Below are 20,276 nucleotides of genomic sequence, written 5' to 3'. Positions count from 1 at the left end.
AATGCACACAGAGCAGGGAAAGAGAGAGAGAGAGAGAGAGAGAGAGAGAGAGAGAGAGAGAGAGCGAGAGAGAGAGAGAGAGAGAGAAAGAGCAATGACGTGGTGCACATATCTGAACATATGTGACGTAGTTTTCCATTTTCAGGGACCACTTTTGACTTGTGAGTGCTACTTCCAGAACTGCTAGCTAATAAGTATACAACATTACTGGAGAATCTTTTTAACGTCCAGAAGCGGAAATCTTGTTGCAGGCTCTCTTTCCATTTCTCCTGAAACCCGGATGCATCTGGTTGTTTCGACCCCAATGAGGGTGAGGCTGAGGTGACCCCTCTACCCTCTTTCATTAACAAATATCAACGGCCCATACTACCTACCATTGCGTATGCCTGCCTGATGATAACTGTGTCATTTATCTGGGAGCAACGATCTTCTATCACAGAACATTTGAGCATGTCCCCAGACTTGGCTACCGATGAACATTTCAGAAAGAATGTGAGAGTCTTGTTCATCGATATGCCTATTTGCATAATACTTGAAATACATAAACATTTATCTCATGTATTGATACTTTCATGGAATGACCTGATGTGTGACTGTAGACAGTGTTGGTGATATGCTTACTAACTCGTACTTTATAAAGTACTTACTCAGAGGTAGGCTTACAGAGGCTGACTGGGCACCATTTTCCCTAGCAGAAGACAGCCATACATCTCTGCCAAGGTGATGAGCTAAAAAGCTGACCATACCCCTTCATGCAAAAGCAGAAGGGAAGGGCCAATGTTGAAGGGGGAGGTTTTACTATTTTCTAGCAAAGGCCTCGCGGGACTGTCAAGCTAGCAGTTGCTGTGTGGCAGAGAGAGAGGGGGTGAAGAAAGAAGAATCAAAACATCCCGACCATCCCGACACAAGGAACATTTAGGGGAAGCTGCAAATAAATATATAGGCCTAAAACGCTGAGACTGCGACAAAGAGAAACAAGGTCGTCGTTTATAATTATTGTGGAATGTGAGCTGTTAAAACTTTGGATGCCAAATTATTGATGCAACCTTTCGCAGCTCTTTAATCAAGTTACTCCTCAGTTTATGTTTACAAATACATCTGGTTTTGATTTTAGAAAAAGTAAAGAATGTACGGCTTTCATCAACGCAAACTGCTGTTTAAACAATTATATTTTTGATCCATAATTCTGCATTTGGAAGCGTTCTTCCTACCGGTGTAGCGACTTCAAGAATCAAGGAAAAGTGATTCAGGGAAAAACAGGGCCTATTTGGTAGTTTTTTGCCGGTGTCGTGGTTGAGGAATGGCACTCCGGGTAGAGGCATATGCCCAATTGCTGTTGCTCGTGTTGGCATTGGACCTGAGCGTGCAAGGAGCGGAACCACAGTATCAAAAACCAGAGGTGAGTGAGTCATAGCCTGCTCTCGGGAGGTCACTCGAAAGTAAATAACAGGGATTGATGGTTTGTTGCCAGATTCCTCAGAGTTAACGGCTACCCTGGAGTGATTGGGGTTATGTGCCTTGCTCATGGGCACAGCGACATATTTTTCACCGTGTCGGCTCCCGGAATCGAACCCGTAGCATTTCAGATTACTGGCACAACGCTAGGCTAACCACTTGGCAATATCCTATCTTAAACTATGTAAAAAAAATATATATGCATCGTGATGTTTTAACCTGATATATAACAATGGGCCCTACTGTTAACCTTAAAAGCACAAATAACTTATTCTTATCTTAAAAGAGCCAAATTGGTAATGATTGCAGAGAGAGACACTGTCTGTCAAGCAGTAAGACTTTTCATTTGATTAAGTAAATGGTTTAAATTCTGCAAAATAAGCATATATTTTAAACTGTTCACACATTTATAGTCAAAATTGATGATTCAAAATAGACGTTTTGAACAGATATTTTGATCAATTTCACCCATAGCCAATTGTTATAAACATTTGTGTATTATTCATTTAAAGTGTTGTGTTTCTGTCACACCCAGAGCTGAGAGATTGGAAATTGAGCTAATCTGATATTTCAAAAAATATTATTTAACTTTTATAGCCTAACGGTATGACCTAAGATGTCAAACCTATATGGGCGATATATGGGCGATATGCGATATGCCATCAGACTTTTGGAACGCTATAGTCTATCAACTCAGTTCCAACTGCATCTGAAACATCAGACTGTCCACTTGGTATAGAGACATTGACTGGAAGCTAAATATGTATTGACAATTAAGAGTTATTTTTGAGTTATAGTGGCTGCCATGTTCCCCAGGGGCCAAATCTGGGGTGGCTCCATGCCTATATCTTTTCAGGGTACATACATTGACCTTTGTGCCAAATCTGGTGCTTTTATCACAACGTTTTCAATAGCCAGCTTAGCCACACACCACTAGTATACACAATAGATCATTTTGTATTCCTCCATATTAACACAGAAATCATGGTAAATTGGGGTTTTTGGTTGGTAACGAGTTTTGAATTTGTTACATTTCTGACCTCATGGGATTAGAAATGTACCCTTGTTGGTGCTTTTAGAGTTAAAAAGTTCTACCCCAAAAGCAAGGAAATAATTTCCCAGGTCTGGGATGTCAGACTGTCAGTAGAACTGGGGGGATGTGGGATGGATCTGACCTCAGCTAAAGGACGCAGACCACAATGATGATGGCTCACATGACAACATTTAGAAATGCTGAGGAGGCAAAATAAAAGAAAAAGAGAAGAAGAAGGCAAATGGGGAGAAATACCATGGTCTCTGTATTGTGGTCAGGTATAGAGGCACTTTCTGAAAGGATAAGGGATTTAGAGTTGCGGGTAGGACCCAACTTCAAAGAAATGCGGAAATATAATTGTTGACATCTGTCCTGAGTTAGGGTTGAACTGGGGGAAGGGAGTTTTACAGAGAGAAGGGCTGTGTCTGAAGAGATGATGAACGGATGGTCAGCAGTGGAGGAGGACTCACCAGCGGTCAGTATCCCTAGTCAGAGAGATATGAAGTTATTTTGTTTCGACTACAGGAAGTCACCATTATGTTAAACCCCCACGCACCCCATACTCCTACTGACAGACATCTATCATTTAGGAAAACACAGTCGGCTAGCTAGATCATTTATGAAAACAGTCAGCTAAATCATGTCACATGAAGCTCTGACTACATCACTGTAGATGTCAAATGTCCTTTTGATGTTTTTCATCTGACTGCTGGCGCCTGAACTGTAATCTGAGCATACTGTAGGGGCCTGGATTGCATTTCCAGCTGTGCAAATGGAAAGAATAATTTATCTACATCAGGGATGGGAAACTGACTTTTGTTGGCACTCGGTACAATTTCCAAATAAAAAAATTATATAATATTTTGGAATTCAGTCGGGAATAATATAATACACAAGGTGCAATTTTGAAATGTGATTGTGCATCAGCTGTTTTTCTCTTGTTATATCAGTCACTGACAGTCACTCAATTAGCTCATGTCAGCTGAAATGTTTCAGAATGGTAAATTAGTATAGCGGCCAGCTATCTAAACTTGTAGTAATCATGGTCGAATTACCGACATTGATTTTGCTAGTCATTGTCACTCAGATATCATATTAAAAACCGCAAACATTTCTCTCCACCCTATGGCATAATTTGCGTGAAATTAGCTGTTAATGAATCTAGTACTGAAAGCATAAGCTACAGCTAGCTAGCACTGAACTGTATAAAATGTGGTGAGTAGTTGACTCAAAGAGAAAGACAATAGTTGAACAATTCTGAACAAATTAATTTATTCCAAAATTAAGGAGAAGCAGGAGAGAGAGCTATCTATATTTCGTAGTCTATATTTTTCTCACTGTCACTTACTTAGCTAGCATCGAATGCAGCTAGCTAGTTTGGCCTACTCAAACACCTGGCTGAAATAGAGAGGGATGCTATGTTAGCTAGCTGACTATGGCTATTCAACACTGGAACTCTTCCAAGGCAAGGTAAGCTTTTGGTTTTATAAATGTATTGCCACTGGGGCCCACCGGTGTAACTGCTTGTTGCTGACTGTACACTGTACTGCATGATTGTAGTGGGTTTACTAACACGTTAGTTCTAGTAACTTTGTTGACTATGACATGACAATGATGTAGGCTGTGTGTAGCGGTTAGCGGTCATGATATGAAGGTTTGGCTTGGAAATGCTTTTTTGAGTTGTCACAGACAGCTGCTGTGTTGTGCAATGAAGTCCACAAGCAAAGGGTAAAAGTGAGAGGAAGAGAGCACGTAGATTGATGCTAGAAGGAATTATATATACAACAAGCTGTTTGAATGTGGCTGCTATGAAAGTGAACTGTATGTGATCAGGGGTGTATTCATTGCGCCGATTCTGTTGAAAAACGTTTCTTAAACGGATGCAAAAGGAACGAAACGGGGATTAACATACCTGAACCACAACAAAATGTTGCTTAGGGCCCCAAAAAAGGCTAGGGCCGACTCAGACTGCAAGTGTGGGTATGGATGTGGGTATGTAGACCCGTAAATCACTGCACCCCCTCATGATGAGTTCAGATTTTTTGTGGCCCCCACCTCCATCAAAGTTGCCCCTCCCTGACCTAGGTTAGACTGTCAATTTAGCAGAAAGAAGATCTCTCAGAGGGAACTGAAGCACTGATAATTGTTACATCTGCTCCTGCCACACCCTCTACTGCTCATCCTGTGTCGCCACTCCCCCAGTGCTCTCTCCCTCTCCCTCTCTCTCTCTGTGTGTGTGTGATTGTGTGGGCTGAGACAGATGTGCTGGAGTCAGAGCAGATCCCCACCAGCTGCAACCTGTTCCATAATTAAGACCTCTACAAATACTCAGTCCTGCCACTTCCACACTGCCAGATCATAATCTCTGCTCAGTCAGTCCACGTTTCTAGCCGTTTTTTACTATTTAGATCCTGTTTTCCTTGCCTGACACGGTTTTCCTCTCCGCTATAGTTCTGCCCGCTCTGACTCTAGTCCCTGTCTCTAGTCCCACATCTCCTCATCCTGCTACTCTGCCCTGGATTCCCCATTCTACTGCTCCCTTGGATTCACCTACGGACCTGCTTACACTGTCCCAACCCCTCTCGCTCCAGCCTCAGCCTCCGCACCTGGTTTCCTGCAACCTGCCCGAGCTTCCCCTGGCCTGCACTCCATCTTCCCCCTGTGTTTCAATAAATAGCTTGGTTACTTCATCCCAGTCTCGTCGTCTGAGTCTGCTCTTGGGTTTCCCTGTTCCACTCCATGTAACAGTATGATCTGGCCAGCAGACTCAGATCCTCTCCACCAGCAACATGACCAAACCCACATAAAGTAGTTTTCACGGATCCTGTCTGACCTACAGGGCTGAACCTTCACCCAGAGCTCACAACCAGTCCCCAAGTCCTTCTTCTCCGCCCCTGGAGTCGTTTGTTCCGACTCCCGAGCACTACGATGGCAACCTGCAGAGCCTTTTTTAGTACAATGTTCACTAGTATTTGAGCAACAGCCCTATGCTAGCGAATGGGCTAAGATTTCCTTCTTGATTGGCTGCCTCCATGGAGCAGCGCTTTCCTGGGCCACGGCGGTGTGGGAAAGACAGTCCCCCATCTGCTTCTCTTACTCCAGATTCACAGAGGAGATGAAGAACGTCTTCAACCATCCGGTCTGTGGTAAGGATGCCGCTAAACGACTCCTGTCCCTCCGTCAAGGCCCCCATAGTGTTGCTGAGATGGCATGTGAGTTTCGCACCCTCGCCGCTGAGAGCGGCTGGAATGAGGCCCTTCAGGGAGCATTCCAGAACGCGCTCACTGAGACCATCAAGGACGAGTTGGTGTCCAGGGATGAGCCTGATGGACTCGATGAACTCATCTCTCTAGCCATCCGCATCGACAACCGTCTCTATAAGCGTCGGAGGGAGAGAGTAGGTAGGGTTGCATGCACCATAACATCTGCTTAAGCACCTTGTCCTCTTTCTCTGACTGCATCCCTTTCCAAGGCTCTTCCTGATCCTGAACCCATGCAGCTCGGCCGGGCCCGTCTCTCTCCAGAGGAGAGGCAGCGGCGAATCGGTGCTAGGTGTTGCCTATACTGTGGCTAGGTTGGTCACTTTGTCTCCACTTGTTCCCTACGTCCAGTAAAAAGGGGGCTCGTCAGTAGTGGGGGATATACTGTTGAGCCAAATCACCTGCCCATCTTCCCCCAGACCCCTGCTTGAAGGCAACCTTGTGTGGCAGAGCCAGGCGTTTCCTCTGTCTGCTCTCATCAATTCGGGTGCCGACGGGAGCTTCCTGGACCGAGGCGTCGTTACCCAGTTGGGCCTGGACACTGTCCCACTCGATTCACCCCTTGACGCCAACGCTCTCAACGGACAGCTCCTCGCTCTTGTCTGTGAGAACCGTCCTTGTCATCCTGCATCTCTGGAAACCACCAGGAAAAGATCAGTTTCCACATAATTGACTGTCCTTACTCCCCCCTGGTACTTGGCCATCCATGGTTAAAGCTACACAACCCACAGATTGAGTTGACTGGACCACCGGAAAGGGAACCACTTGGAGTTCATTTTGTCACTCTAATTGTCTACATTCTGCCCTTGCCCTTGCCCCTGCCTTGTCTGTGCCCCAGTCCATTCCAGAACCTCCGGACCTGTCATCAGTTCCTCCAGAGTATCACAATCTAGCTCCTGTGTTTAGCAAGCACCACGCCCTGTCGCTGCCGCCTCATCGGCCTTACGACTGCCCCATTGACCTCCAGCCTGGAGCTTCCCATCCCGGTAGCCGGTTATTTAACCTCTCTCGTCCCGAGCAAGAGGCTATGGAGAGGTACATCCAGGATTCTCTGGCTGCCGGACTTATCAAGCCATCTTCCTCCCCGGTGGGTGCTGGGTTTTCTTTGTGAAGAAGGATGGGTCACTGAGACCGTGCATAGACTTCCGTGGGCTGAATAATATCACAGTAAAGAACAAGTACCCCTTGCCACTCATCAGCTCTGCTTTTGCCCCCCTCCATGGTGCCACGGTGTTTACCAAACTCGATCTCCGGAATGCCTACCACCTTGTCCGCATAAGAGGGGGACGAGTGGAAGACAACGTTCAACACACCACTGGGTCACTGAGTATTTGGTCATGCCTTTTGGTCTTACTAACGCCCCTGCTGTTTTCCAGAACCTAGTCAATGATGTGCTGAGGGATGTGATTGGACGCTTCGCTTTTGTCTATTTAGATGACGTCCTGATTTTTTCCCCCAAGGACCCTGAGGCTCACCAGCAACACGTTCTTCAACTGCTGTTGGAGAATAAGGTTTTTGTTAAAGCTGAAAAATGTGAGTTCCATGCTGCCTCAGTGTCTTTCCTGGGTTATATTATTGCACAGGGACAGTTACGTATGGACCCCGCCAAGGTCCTGGCAGTCAGAGTGGCCTGCGCCCTCCAACCTGAAGCAGATACATCGTTTCCTGGGGTTTGCAAATTTTAAGACGTTTCATCCGCAACTACAGCTGTCTGAATGCACCTTTAACCACTCTCACCTCCACCTGCACTCCATTCCACTGGACTCCTGAGGCAGAGGCAGCATTCCTGGAACTCAAGCGTCGCTTCACCTCTGCTCCGGTCCTTACTCAGCCCGACCCAGGACTCCAGTTCATCGTGGAGGTGGACGCCTCTGACACCGGGGTAGGTGCTGTTCTGTCTCAACGTTTCCCCTCTGATCAGAAGGTCCACCCATGTGCATTATTTTTCCATAAGCTCTCACCTGCAGAGGAATTTTGACATCGGAAACCGGGAAGTCCTGGCAGTTAAGCTGGCTCTTGAGGAATGGCGTCACTGGCTGGAGGGCTCTGTCACCCCACCCCCCCCCCCTTCATCATGTGGACTGACCATAAAAACCTGTCCTACATCCAGACTGCCAAACGTTTGAACTCCCGGCAAGCCAGGTGGGCCTTGTTCTTCGGTAGATTCAATATCACACACACTTATCGCCCCAGTTCAAAGAATACCAAGCCTGATGCCCTCTCCTGCCAGTTCACCACCGATAACACGGGTACCAAGCCAGAAGCCATTCTACCATCCACCTGCATCATTGCCGCCATCGCCTGGGAAATCGAGTCCCGTATCCGCCAGGCTCAGCCGAACCAGCTTGACCCGGGTAACGGTCTTAGGAATGCTCTGTTTGTTCCCGATTGTGGTCGCTCTGATGTTCTTCAGTGGTGCTATTCTACTCACCTCACCTGTCACACTGGTATGAACCTGACCCTCGCCTTCCTGCGTCAGCGCATCTTGTGGCCCACCATGGAGAGAGATGTCCAGGAGTTTGTCTCAGCCTGCTTGGTTTGTGCTCGGAACAAAACCTCCATTAAACCCACTTCCGGGCTGCTGCACCCTCTTCCCATACCCAGTTGCCCCTGGTCACACATAGCTCTGGACATTATTGACAGGTTTTCCAAAGTGGCTCACTTCGCTCCCGTCCTCCAGGGAGACTGCGGACCTGCTAGTATCCCATCTGTTTCGTCTGCATGGCATTCCCACTGACATCGTTTCCGGTAGGGGACCCCAGTTTACCTCCCAGGTATGGAGATCCTTCTGTTCAGCTCTTCGTATCAATGTCAGTCTTTCTTCTAGATATATTCTGGTCTCGTGTGGCTCAGTTGGTAGAGCATGGTGTTTGCAAAGCCAGGGTTGTGGGATCAATTCCCACGGGGACCAGTACAGAAAAAAATTTATGACGTGTATGCATTCACTACTGTAAGTCGCTCTGGATAAGAGTGTCTGCTAAAATGACTAAAATGTCAAATGTAAATATCACCCCCAGACCAACGGCCAGACCGAAAAGGCCAACTAAGAGATGGAGACTGACCTCTGCTAGCCCTTCCTCCTGGAGCGCTCAGCTACCCTGGGTTGAATATGCCCACAACACCCTCACCAACATTTCGTCAGGTATGTCACCTTTCGAGTGTGCTCTGGGTTACCAACCCCCCTTGTTCCCCACCCAAGAGGTTTAGGTTGCGGTTCCCTCTGTCCAGGACCATCTGCGCTGTTGTCTTTGTACCTGGAGGAAGGCTCGGGCTGCCCTTCTTCGTGCGTCCGATGACCCAGTCCCAAGCCAACCGTTGCCGGGTCTCAGCCCCAGTCTACACCCCAGGTCAAAAGGTATGGCTCTCATCAAAGGACCTGCCATTGAAGGCGGTATCAAATAAACTTTCCCCCCGATTCAGTGGTCCATTTGAAATTGACCGTGCCATTAACCCCTCTGCAGTGCGCCTGAAACTCCCAGCCTCTATCAGGATCCATCCTACCTTCCATGTATCCCTGATTAAACCTGTCTGCTCCAGTCCCCTGTCTCCTCCTTCAGCAGCTCTTCCACCCCCTTGGCTCATCGATGACCATCCTCCCTATACCTTCCGGCGGCTTTTGGATGTGCGCTGTCGGGGTCGCGGAAGCAGTACATGGTGGACTAGGAAGGATACGGGCCAGAGGAGCGCTGCTGGGTGCCCCGCAGTCACATTCTGGACCCATCCCTCTTACATGATTTCTATACCTCACACCCAGATAAGCCTGGTTGGGCGTAAAGGTGCTCCTACCACACCCTCTACTGCTCATCCTGTATCTCCTTGACCTGCTGCCACTCCCCCAGTGCTCTCTCCCTCTCTCTGTGTGAAGAGACATGTGTGCTGGAGACAGAGCAGATCCCCACCAGCTGCAACCTGTTCCATAATCAAGACCTCTATAAATACTCAGTTCTGCCACTTCCACACTGCCAGATCATAATCTCTGCTCAGTCAGTCCACGTTTCTAGCCGTTTTTTACTATTTAGATCCCGTTGTGCCTGTTTTCCTTGCCTGACACGGTTTTCCTCTCCGCTACAGTTCTCCCCACTCTGGTCCCTGTCTCCAGTCCCACATCTCCTCATCCTGCTACTCTGCCTTAGACTCCCCACTCTACTACTCCCTTGGATTCCACTCCAGACCTGCTTACCCTGTCCCAAACCCTGTCGCTCCAGCCTCAGCCTCCGCACCTAGTTTCCTGCAACCCGCCCGAGCTTCCCCTGGCCTGCGCTCCATCTTCCCCCTGTGTTTCAATAAATAGCTTGGTTACTTCATTCCAGTCTCCTCATCTGAGTCTGCTCTTGGGTTCCCCTGTTCCACTCCGCGTAACAATCATGTCAGTCAAGAAGCAAGTAAAGAATGTGCAGCTTTCATCAATGAAAATGGCTGTTTAAACAATTTTATATTTTTAAACCGGGCCTTTACTAACCGGGCCTTTCTTTACTTTGCGGGTGTCGTGGTCGAGGAATGGCACTTCGGATAGAGGGAATGCCCGACTGCTGTTGCTCATGCTGGGATGGGACCTGAGCGTGCAAGGCGCCGCACAACTCTTGGGAGGTCACTCGAAAAGAAATAACAGGGATTGTTGGCTTATTGCCAGGTCCATCAGAGTTAACAGCTACCCTAAAGTGATTGGGGTTATGTGCCTTGCTCAAGGGCACATCGACATATTTTTCACCTCCCGGAATTCAGCTTTCAACCTTTCACATTACTGGCACAACAGTCTAATCGATAAGCTACCTGCTGCCCATTTGAACACAGCAATCCATTTTTGAATAGTTAGATTGGCAATATCCTCTGAAACTATGCATTGTGATGCTCTTACCTGATATAAAACAATAGGCCCTGCTGTTAACCTTAAGTGCAAATAACATACAATATTTTTAGCTTTAAAGTGCCAAATTGGTATAATGTCTGTCGACCATTAACACTTTTTATTTTATTAACCTTTTGTAACAGTCAAATGGTTTACATTCCCCAAAATAAGCATATACTGTACCAGTCAAAAGTTTGGACACACCTAGTCATTCAAGACTTTTTCTTTGTTTTACTATTTTCTACATTGTAGAATAATAGTGAAGCCATAACTATGAAAAAACACATGGAATCATCTAGTAATCCCCCCCCCCCAAAAAAAATGTATTCTTCAAAGTAGCCACCCTTTGCCTTGATGACAGCTTTGCACACTCTTGGCATTCTCTCAACCATCTTCATGATGAATGCTTTCCCAACAGTCTTGAAGAAGTTCCCACATATGCTGAGCACATGTTGGCTGCTTTTTCTTCACTCTGCGGTCCAACTCATCCCAACAACTCATCCCAAACCATCTCAATTGGTTTTAGATCGGGTGACTGTGGAGGCCATGTCATCTGATGCAGCACTCCATCACTCTCCTTTTTGGTCAAATAGCCCTTACACAGTCTGGGGGTGTGATGTGGGTCATTGTCCTGTTGAAAAACAAATGATAGTCCCACTAAGCACAAACCAGATGGGATGGTGTGTCGCTGCAGAATGCTGTGGTAGCCATGCTGGTTAAGTGTGCCTTGAATTCTAAATAAATCACAGACAGTGTCACCAGCAAAGCACCCCCACACTATCACACTTCCTCCTCCATGCTTCATGGTGGGATCCACGCATACGCAGATCATCCATTCACCTACTCTGTGTCTCACAAAGACACGGCAGTTGGAACCAAAAATCTCAAATTTGGACTCATCAGACCAAAGGACAGATTTCCACTGATCTAATGTCCATTGCTCATGTTTCTTGGCCCAAGCAAGTTTCTTCTTCTTATTGGTGTCCTTTAGTAGTGGTTTCTTTGCAGCAATTCGACCATGAAGGCCTGATTCACGCAGTCTCCTCTGAACAATGAATGTTCCTGTTACGTTCCTCCTAAGAAGAGGTGCAGGAGTCAGGTGCAGGAGTCAGGCGCATGAGAGCAAGGAATTTCCAGAGCACAATAGTTTATTGAACGTCCCAAACACGACAACAACAGGTGGGAAAACACACCCAACGAAGTCGCCTCACACAGGGAAATAAACGTAACACACGGAGGAGAAACCTCTACTCCAAAATACTCTACACACGGTAAAACACGACCGCGAGGGGAAAAAAACCCGTGGCGCAAACAGGCACCCCCCCCCCCCCCAGCAGAGCAACACCAGCATATAATCCCGCACAAAGAATAGCAGGCAGCGGAGGTTAATAAACCCACAGAAATCAACTAATAGGACACAGGTGTAAACAAATCAGACAGACACAAACGAAAAGGAAAAATGGATCGGTGGCAGCTAGTAGGCCGGCGACGATGACCGCCGAGCACCGCCCGAACAGGGAGAGGAGCCACCTGCGGTGGAAGTTGTGACAGTTCCAACAAGTCAGTTCTTAAAATTTCTGGCCTACTAGAGTTGCCCCGGTCAACTGTAAGTGCTCTTAGTGTGAAGTTGAAAAGTCTAGAAGCAACAACGACTCAGCCGTGAAGTGGTAGGCCACACAAGCTCACAGAACGGGACTGCCGAGTGCTGAAGCACGTGGCGTGTAAAAATTGTCTGTCCTTGGTTGCAACAGTCACTACCGAGTTCCAAACTGCTTCTGTAAGCAACGTCAGCACAATAACTGTTCGTCGGGAGCTTCGTGAAATCACCATGCGCAATGCCAAGTGTCAGCTGGAGTGGTGTAAAGCTTGCCGCCATTGGACTCTGGAGCAGTGGAAACGGGTTCTCTGGAGTGATGAATCACGCTTCAACATCTGGCAGTCCGACGGATGAATATGGGTTTGGCGGACGCCAGGAAAACGCTACCTTCCCGAATGCATAGTGCCAACTCTAAAGTTTGGTGGAGGAGGAATAATGGTCTGGGGCTGTTTTTCATGGTTCGGGCTAGGCCCCTTAATTCCAGTGAAGGGAAATCTTACCGCTACAGCATACAATGACATTCTAGACGATTCTGTGCTTCCAACTTTGTGGCAACAGTTTGGGGAAGGCCCTTTCCTTTTTCAGTATGACAATGCCACCGTGCAAAAAGTGAGGTCCATACAGAAATGGTTTGTCGAGACTGGTGTGGAAGAACTTGACTGGCCTGTACAAAGCCCTGATCTTAACGCCATCGAACACCTTTGGGATGAATTTGAACGTTGACTGCCTACAGTGCATTCGGAAAGTATTCAGACCCCTTCCCTTTTTCCACATTTTTTTACGTTACAACCTTATTCTAAAATTGATAAAGTAAAATTAAAATCCTCCAATCTACACACAATCCCCATAATGACAAAGCAAAAACTGTTTTTTTACATAAGTATTCAGACTCTTTGCTATGAGACTCGAAATTGAGCTCAGGTGCATCCTGTTTCCATTGATCATCCTTGAGATGTTTCTACAACTTGATTGGAGTCCACCTGTGGTAAATTCAATTGATTGGACATGATTTGGAAAGGCACACATCTGTCTATAATGTCCCCATAATGTCCCACAGTGCATCTCAGAGCCAAAACCAAGCCATGAAGTTGAAGGAATTGTCCATAGAGCTCCGAGACCAGATTATGTTGAGGCACAGATGTGATGAAGGGTACCAAAACATTACTGCAGTATTGAAGGTCCCCAAGAACACAGTGGCCTCCATCATTCTTAAATGTAAGAAGTTTGGAACCACCAAGACTCATCCTAGAGCTGGCCACACATTTATAGTCAAAATGTATGTTTCAAAATAGATGTTTTTGTATGTTTGGACAGATATAAATTTCACCCATAGCCACTTTATTATAAACATTTGTGTGCTATTAATTTAAAGTGTTTCTGTGATACACAGAGGCTGAGAAATTGGCAATTGAGCTAGTCTGGTATATAGCCTACCAGTATGATGTCCACGGATATGGGCCATATGTTATTTGGGCGCCAGTGCCATCAGACTTTTGGAATGCTATAGTCTAACAACTCAGTTCCAATTGACAGCTTTTCACTGTTTCTGTTCTACATTTGGGTTAACTCACCAACAATCCAAATATACTACTACTGGTAATTTGAGTGACGTTTGGCCATAATCTTTGCACCAGAACGCTCACTAGTATTGAGAGAGAGATAATACCCTAAATGAACAGTAAATCAAGATCTGCAGGTCTGTGTAATAGCCAATTTGACTGGGCTCAATGCAGCTGTTTAAAGACCATAGTACCAGTCAGAGCATGGAAGGTAGGTGTGTCATATATTGTGGCCTCAGGGAAAGCGAGAATGTGGGCAGAGGATTTCCTCTTTGCTTGAAAACACCTTGTATTGGTCTCACTGTGGCAATACGCCTGCAGCCTGACAATGACAATACACAAAGCGAATGACACAGGAAGGGGGAGGAAGGCGGAGGGTCAGCCAGTACAAAGAGGGAACCAGTCTGATGGAAATGTGAATGAGTGGGAGATGACGGAATGCAACAGGAAGGAGAGAGAAAAAGAGGGAAGGAGGTCATACCCACAAGAAGGAAGAGAAAATAAGTAATTGTGATAATGCAATTTGGGAACACAACAGTTTAGGTTTATGAATGGTGCAATTAGGCTATACCCATGTTAATCATAGGTCACATATGCATAGTACACTTCCTCATGCAGGACTGCTGGGTACAAACATGGCCATCAGCCTACATCCCAGGGACCAGGAAAGTTTCCTGACCATATGACCTGAACAGGAAATACTCTTAGTTAGACTCTTAGATCTTAGTTATAACCTTATGATAGGTCAAGTCATCTATTCATAAAAAAAACTCTGGCCCCAATTGTTGGTAATGATACGATAATGAAGGAGATTAAACTTTGACCACCTCCTTCATTTTCTTGTTTTTGCTTTTGAGCAGAGCATTCTCTGTTATGACGAAGTACAGATATGCAAACAGATTGGCTAATGCTGAAAGCACTTTGGCATCAGTGGGATGTTTTTCAGATTTTACTTCATCTGTTGCTCAATCTTGTTGACGTTGGCTAGCTAGAGGACTGTTTGCTTAGACAGCAGCTGGCAATCCCATACACACTTAGGTAGAGAAGAGTCAGAGGTCAGGGAGGCCAATCAGTAACATCCACATAATGTTGCAACACCACCCAGACACACCCATTTATGATTAATGACTCTGATCATGTGTTTGTGTGAGTGTGTGTTCTGATTTGTAATAGTCTGTTCTGTAGCTCCTAAACCAAGTGTCTTGTATGGGCCAGATCATTGTGCCAGTATATTGTGTATTTAGCTATGAGCTATGAGCCTTCTTTCTCATGATCAGTTGTTATGTTTGTGTGTAGTCATTGGGGCACACAACGTTGATCAGTAATCTGGAGCACTGAGACATATTCCCTGTAAGGCGCCTTCACTGTCGACCAGAGTTTTATTTCCGTTGGCCCAGAGCAAACGGAGCAACTGACTTCGTTTTTTCTTGTTCTTTGAAATGTAATTCAGTCATCTTTCTCTATTTCTATGCAGGGGCGCGAGTGCACATGCACACACACACACACACACACGCACGCACACACTTCCTTCGAACTCATTTTTAAGGTCAGGGAACATCCTTACCTCTAAAATGTGTAGGCCTATTCGTTTGTTACTTTGTTTATGTAAAAGTCTAAATACTAGGTCTGACTCACTCAACTAAAGTAAATAAAGGGACCACTATTACTGCCCACTCTTTTGGCTTCGGTGATCAAAACTGCTACAGTCAGAAGTAGCGTACCCGTACAGTGAATAACACTTAAAGATGTTTTTTTTATGGACCCACCAATGGGACCATATATGGGAGGAGTGGGACTCACTAGGCTTATGGTTGAAAGAAGTGTTCAGTGTTACTGAATGGCTCTTTTGCACGTACATCCATTTTAAATACAGTCCAACAACATACACTATGAAAGACCCAGATAAAAGACGAACAAAAGGTATAGTGGCCTGTGAAAGCGCTGCTGTGGCCTTATACCATGCATAGAATTTAAACTTGTCCCGAAACAAACTCTTCCTCTAGACATGTCCTCCCACCTCCATTATATTTAAACCATCATAACCCATTAATTACACACTTCAACATCCCCCTCTCTTTCATGATGCTCATCTACCTCTCTCCACCTCACTCCTTCATACGGATTTACAATACTGTAATACAGTGAGTTCCCCCCACACACACAGTATAATGAAACTGCTGACATATAACTGGTGTACAGTTTGATACAAAGAAAATGCTGAAATGACATCATTGCTAGTTAATTAAAAGTGTTGTTTTTGTTCATATTTTCATTATGTTCCTGGAACATGTACAATAACCTACCAGGCAGTTACTGTACACTAACGATGTACTGACTGTGCACTGGGTGTGGTTGTTCACAATTATTTACCCTCAGGCCTCTGGGTTTTCCGTAAGATAAAAGAGAGGGAGAGTGGGAGGAGGAGTGTGGAGAGAAGACGACAGAGAGACGGGAATGGGGGGAGGGGGTTCGCCTTTGGTTTGTATGGGATCACAGAGAAAATCTCAGTAAAATGACTGACTGACTGTGCTGTTTCACAATACACTGACATAGATAACGCAACAAAAGAGCTGAATAGTTGAAGGTCAAACATGCAGCCAAACAATCCATATTTTAAAGTTGTGAAAAACACTTCCTGGGTGTGTGCTAACTTATTGCTAGCTTATTGACAATGTTCAAGTCAGGGTGTGTTCAGTAGAGAATATTAGATAGGTGGGTCTTAGGTTTACCTTCCTCACATTAGCCACAATGTTGTTTCCAACTCCTGTTTTGGGGGTGGGGGATAGAAAGGGCAGAGCTGAAAATGTATGGGAGAGGTTTGGAACCCAGCCACTGGTTCTGCCACAGATAAAGAGAGGGAGGCACCAGAGTTTGATGAGCTTCCAGGTAAATGCAAGGTCAAATATATACTGTAATCATTCAGCCCCTTCTCTAGTGTAGCCCCAGACACTGTAATCTCACAAGGTGAAGCCTGGAAAGTGAGGCCAGTCTAGATCTATAGTGATGTAGGTTAATCTTTTACCTACAGAATGTTTTTAGTTTCACTGTTAAGTTTTGTCTACCAAGATTTGGGCTTTTCCCTACAAGGGCTTGAGTGAAATCTGAGCTGTCTTTGTATGGTGCCATTTTGTCCTGGTTTGGTTTCAGTGTGTCAGCTTTGGTAAAATTGGCCTTAGTTTCATCCGTCTGGACACAGCCACTGAAGAGTACTGTTTATGTTTGAATACTTGTATAGTTACTCGTTGGAATGACCATTGCCTGTCTGTGGACCTTGTGTTTCTCACGCAAGCCAAAACATATGAAAATATAAATTGGAAGATACAGTTGAAGTCGGAAGTTTACATACACTTAGGTTTGAGTCATTAAAACTCGTTTAACAACCACTCCACAAATTTCTTGTTAATAATGGTAAGATTTAGGTTAAGTGTTTAGGACATATTCTAAACCAACAGGACAGGGATATATGACATCGGTGATGATCCAGGATCATTGAGAGTATCAGATAAACTTACTTAACCTGTCTGGGCTAGGGGGCAGTATTTTCACGGCCGGATGAAAAACGTACCCAATTTAAACAGGTTACTACTCTGGCCCAGAAACTAGAATATGCATATACTTAGTAGATTTGGATAGAAAACACTCTGAAGGTTCTAAAACTGTTTGAATGGTGTCTGTGAGTATAACAGAACTCATATGGCAGGCATATTTCTTACTATTTTAGACAAATTAAAGGAAAACCTTCAAACATTATCCACATGTTATATCCCAGGTTCCCAGAACTTAATTAAAACTCAGAAAACAAAACTTCTACGATTCCATGTGTGTGTGTGATATCGTGGCTTCTAGGAAACATTCCAACGAGAGACAATGAAGCACTGCTTTTCCCAGAAAAAGACAACCAGTTGGTCAGCATTTCATTCTACTACACTGATTCAGAAACCCAACCGTTGACTACACACAAAACCTAATAATACTTATAATTCCATTGTACTCCCTCCAATCATTAGTTTTAAACTTCCTCAATGGTTATTTGTATTTAATCGACCATACGCTACACTTAGTCACAATACTGTACTTCAAATCTATGAAACTCCCCTACATACTACTTGACTAATTTGGCCCAAGCTTGCTTTACAACATTAAAACCCATTCAGTCTGCAACCAGTCTCTCAAAGTGTTTGATAGGAAGCCCCATAGCCATCATCACTGTTACATCCTCAGAAAGCATGAACTCCTGAATTAACCTCTGAATCCTCACTGTCATTCCCCTCATCTAGTCATGCCTGTTCTTCCTCATCCTCGGACTCCTCTTGCTCTCTCATTCGCCTACGTTCCCTCTTCTGTCTATCCCTAAACTGTCTCTGTCTACTGGTCCTTGGTGGGCCTTACAATCCTCTGCCATGTGGCCTGTTTTATTGCAGTTGTAGCACTTTCTGTCCTCGGGTTCTATCCACTTTCTACTCTCCCTGTTTCCCCCTTTCTCTTTAAAATCTTTCCTGTTCTTTCCTGCAATTTCCCCAAGAGTGGCGATCAAATATTCTGCTCCTGTCTGTTCTTTCTTACTTTTCTTTTCCTTGAAGCAGCCTCCTTTATGCTTAACTACAATTACCTTGAGAGTTACTATCAGATGCTCTGCTTCTTTCTATTCCTCCTCTGAGTCTGGCTGTAGGCACCTGACCTTTTTCCCTCTGTTCTTGCCTTTGACCCTCTCTCCTATCCTTTCTACAGTCTCCGTGATTGTGGCCTACCTTATCACAGTGCATGCATGGTTCCTCACACTCCTTGGCCAAATGTCCTGGCTTGCTACAATTGTAACATTTAGGTCCCTCTCTGTCTTCTCTCTTCAGAGTTTTTTGTTTTTCTCACCTCCACCCTTCTCAGCTATTTCTCCTAGAGTGGCCATTAGATACTCTTGGCTACTTACTTCTTAGCAACTTCCTTTTTCTTTTCACCCTCTGCTCGCTTCCTCGCTTCGGCTAACCACACCCTTGCTGTCTCTAACCCCTCTACTCGCTGTTTATCTACATTCTCTCCACATGCCTTGTAAATCTGTCTTACATTAGTCCCAACTTTTCTACATTCAAACTTCCATCAAATTCATATTTCTTCCTCCACTTTGGACCGAAGTACATATTTCTTTTGTATTTTAATTCCATATATCACTCATCCCCAGTTAATTCCTGCACCTCCTTTGAGGATTTCCTACTCATTTCTTACATTTTTACATTTTAGTCATTTAGCAGACGCTCTTATCCAGAGCAACTTACAGTAGTGAAAACATACATTTCATATGTTTCATATGTATCATTTTTTTGTACTGGCCCCCCGTGGGAATCGAACCCACAACCCTGGCGTTGCACACACCATGCTCTACCAACTGAGCCACAGGGAAGACTACTCATGGTTACTCAATAACTATTTGTTATTAGGTTGCACAATCTATGCGTGTGTTTCTATAATCTGTTATTATCCTTAATCTATGTGTGTGTACTTTTACTCTGTTTCAATTGAAAACTTCTATGTGTATCACAATCTATGTGTCTCACAATCTATGTGTTTGTCACTCCTCTCTATGTGGGTGCTCACACTCTATGCTCACGATCTATGTGTGTGTGCTTTTCACTTCTCACAATCTATGTGTGTGTGCTTCCTCCTTCCATGGAATAGTCAGACCTGTTTTTTGCGCATCCTGTAGATCTCGACTACCCTCCCTGCTAATATACTCTAGATCAGTTATCCTTTAGATCTCAGCGCATTAGCTTGCCTAATGTATATCGACCAGTTTAGCCTTTAGGTCTCAACATTAGATAGTTTACATTGGTAGTGGTCACAGATACCTAGGGTCATTACGGACCCCCCCACACATTGCCTAGGTGGCTCTACACCCAATTCCTATCTTCCAATTGCATAGAATACTACCTATATCAGGGTTCTCTACACAAAATTCTAAAGACAGGTCACCAGGTTAGAATGCCCCAATGGATATTTCGGCGTTTAACACCTAGACTACACTAACTCCCTTCCCCATCACATGCAATCATACAGGTATTATTCCCCCAAATCCGCGTAAATAAAGATTTACTGACCTTCGTCTTGTAGGCTGGGAAAAGCAATGTAGGTTGGATTCCGTCACCGTCTCTGTCGACCTTATATATTTACCGGCCTGTTATGGAACCCCAATTTCAGGGGACAGGTCTTTAATTTACGAGTCAATGACCCGCCCGTGCACGGTTTTCGGCGTGTTACCTTAGGAAGACAGGGACAGATTTTGGATCCGGCTCAAAGGACCAATTGATACGGGTATTAAGTTATCAATGTTCTTAAACCGAACTTCAATTTAACTACTCAGTTTGTATACCAGAAGGTGTAAGGTTCCGGTTGAAAGAAACAGACTGAGACTCAGCCTACAATGATCAGAATGTTTATTTACAAGAGCTCTAAAATTCATACAATGCACACAGCCTGTTATATCACCACACACACACACACACAAATAAACTTACATCAGTAGAGAAGTCCACCCCGC

General features: G+C 45.1%; 1 protein-coding gene across 1 annotated transcript in view; it reads left to right on the top strand.

The window, feature by feature from the left end:
- The first annotated feature begins 817 nt into the window (after window positions 1-817).
- The window catches only part of mmp14b (matrix metallopeptidase 14b (membrane-inserted)), a 33,802-nt gene continuing 14,343 nt past the window's right edge, over window positions 818-20,276 (top strand). Inside the window, exon 1 of the mRNA XM_029725156.1 lies at window positions 818-1,399. Within this exon, the coding sequence (XP_029581016.1) occupies window positions 1,301-1,399 (99 nt within the window). The 5' untranslated portion in view covers window positions 818-1,300. The remainder of the gene's footprint in view (window positions 1,400-20,276) is intronic.

Source organism: Salmo trutta, chromosome 31 (genome assembly GCF_901001165.1).
Source record: "Salmo trutta chromosome 31, fSalTru1.1, whole genome shotgun sequence".
NCBI lineage: Eukaryota > Metazoa > Chordata > Actinopteri > Salmoniformes > Salmonidae > Salmo > Salmo trutta.
The sequence above is the reverse complement of the archived record's forward strand: the minus strand, read 5'-3'. Positions and strand labels throughout refer to the sequence as shown.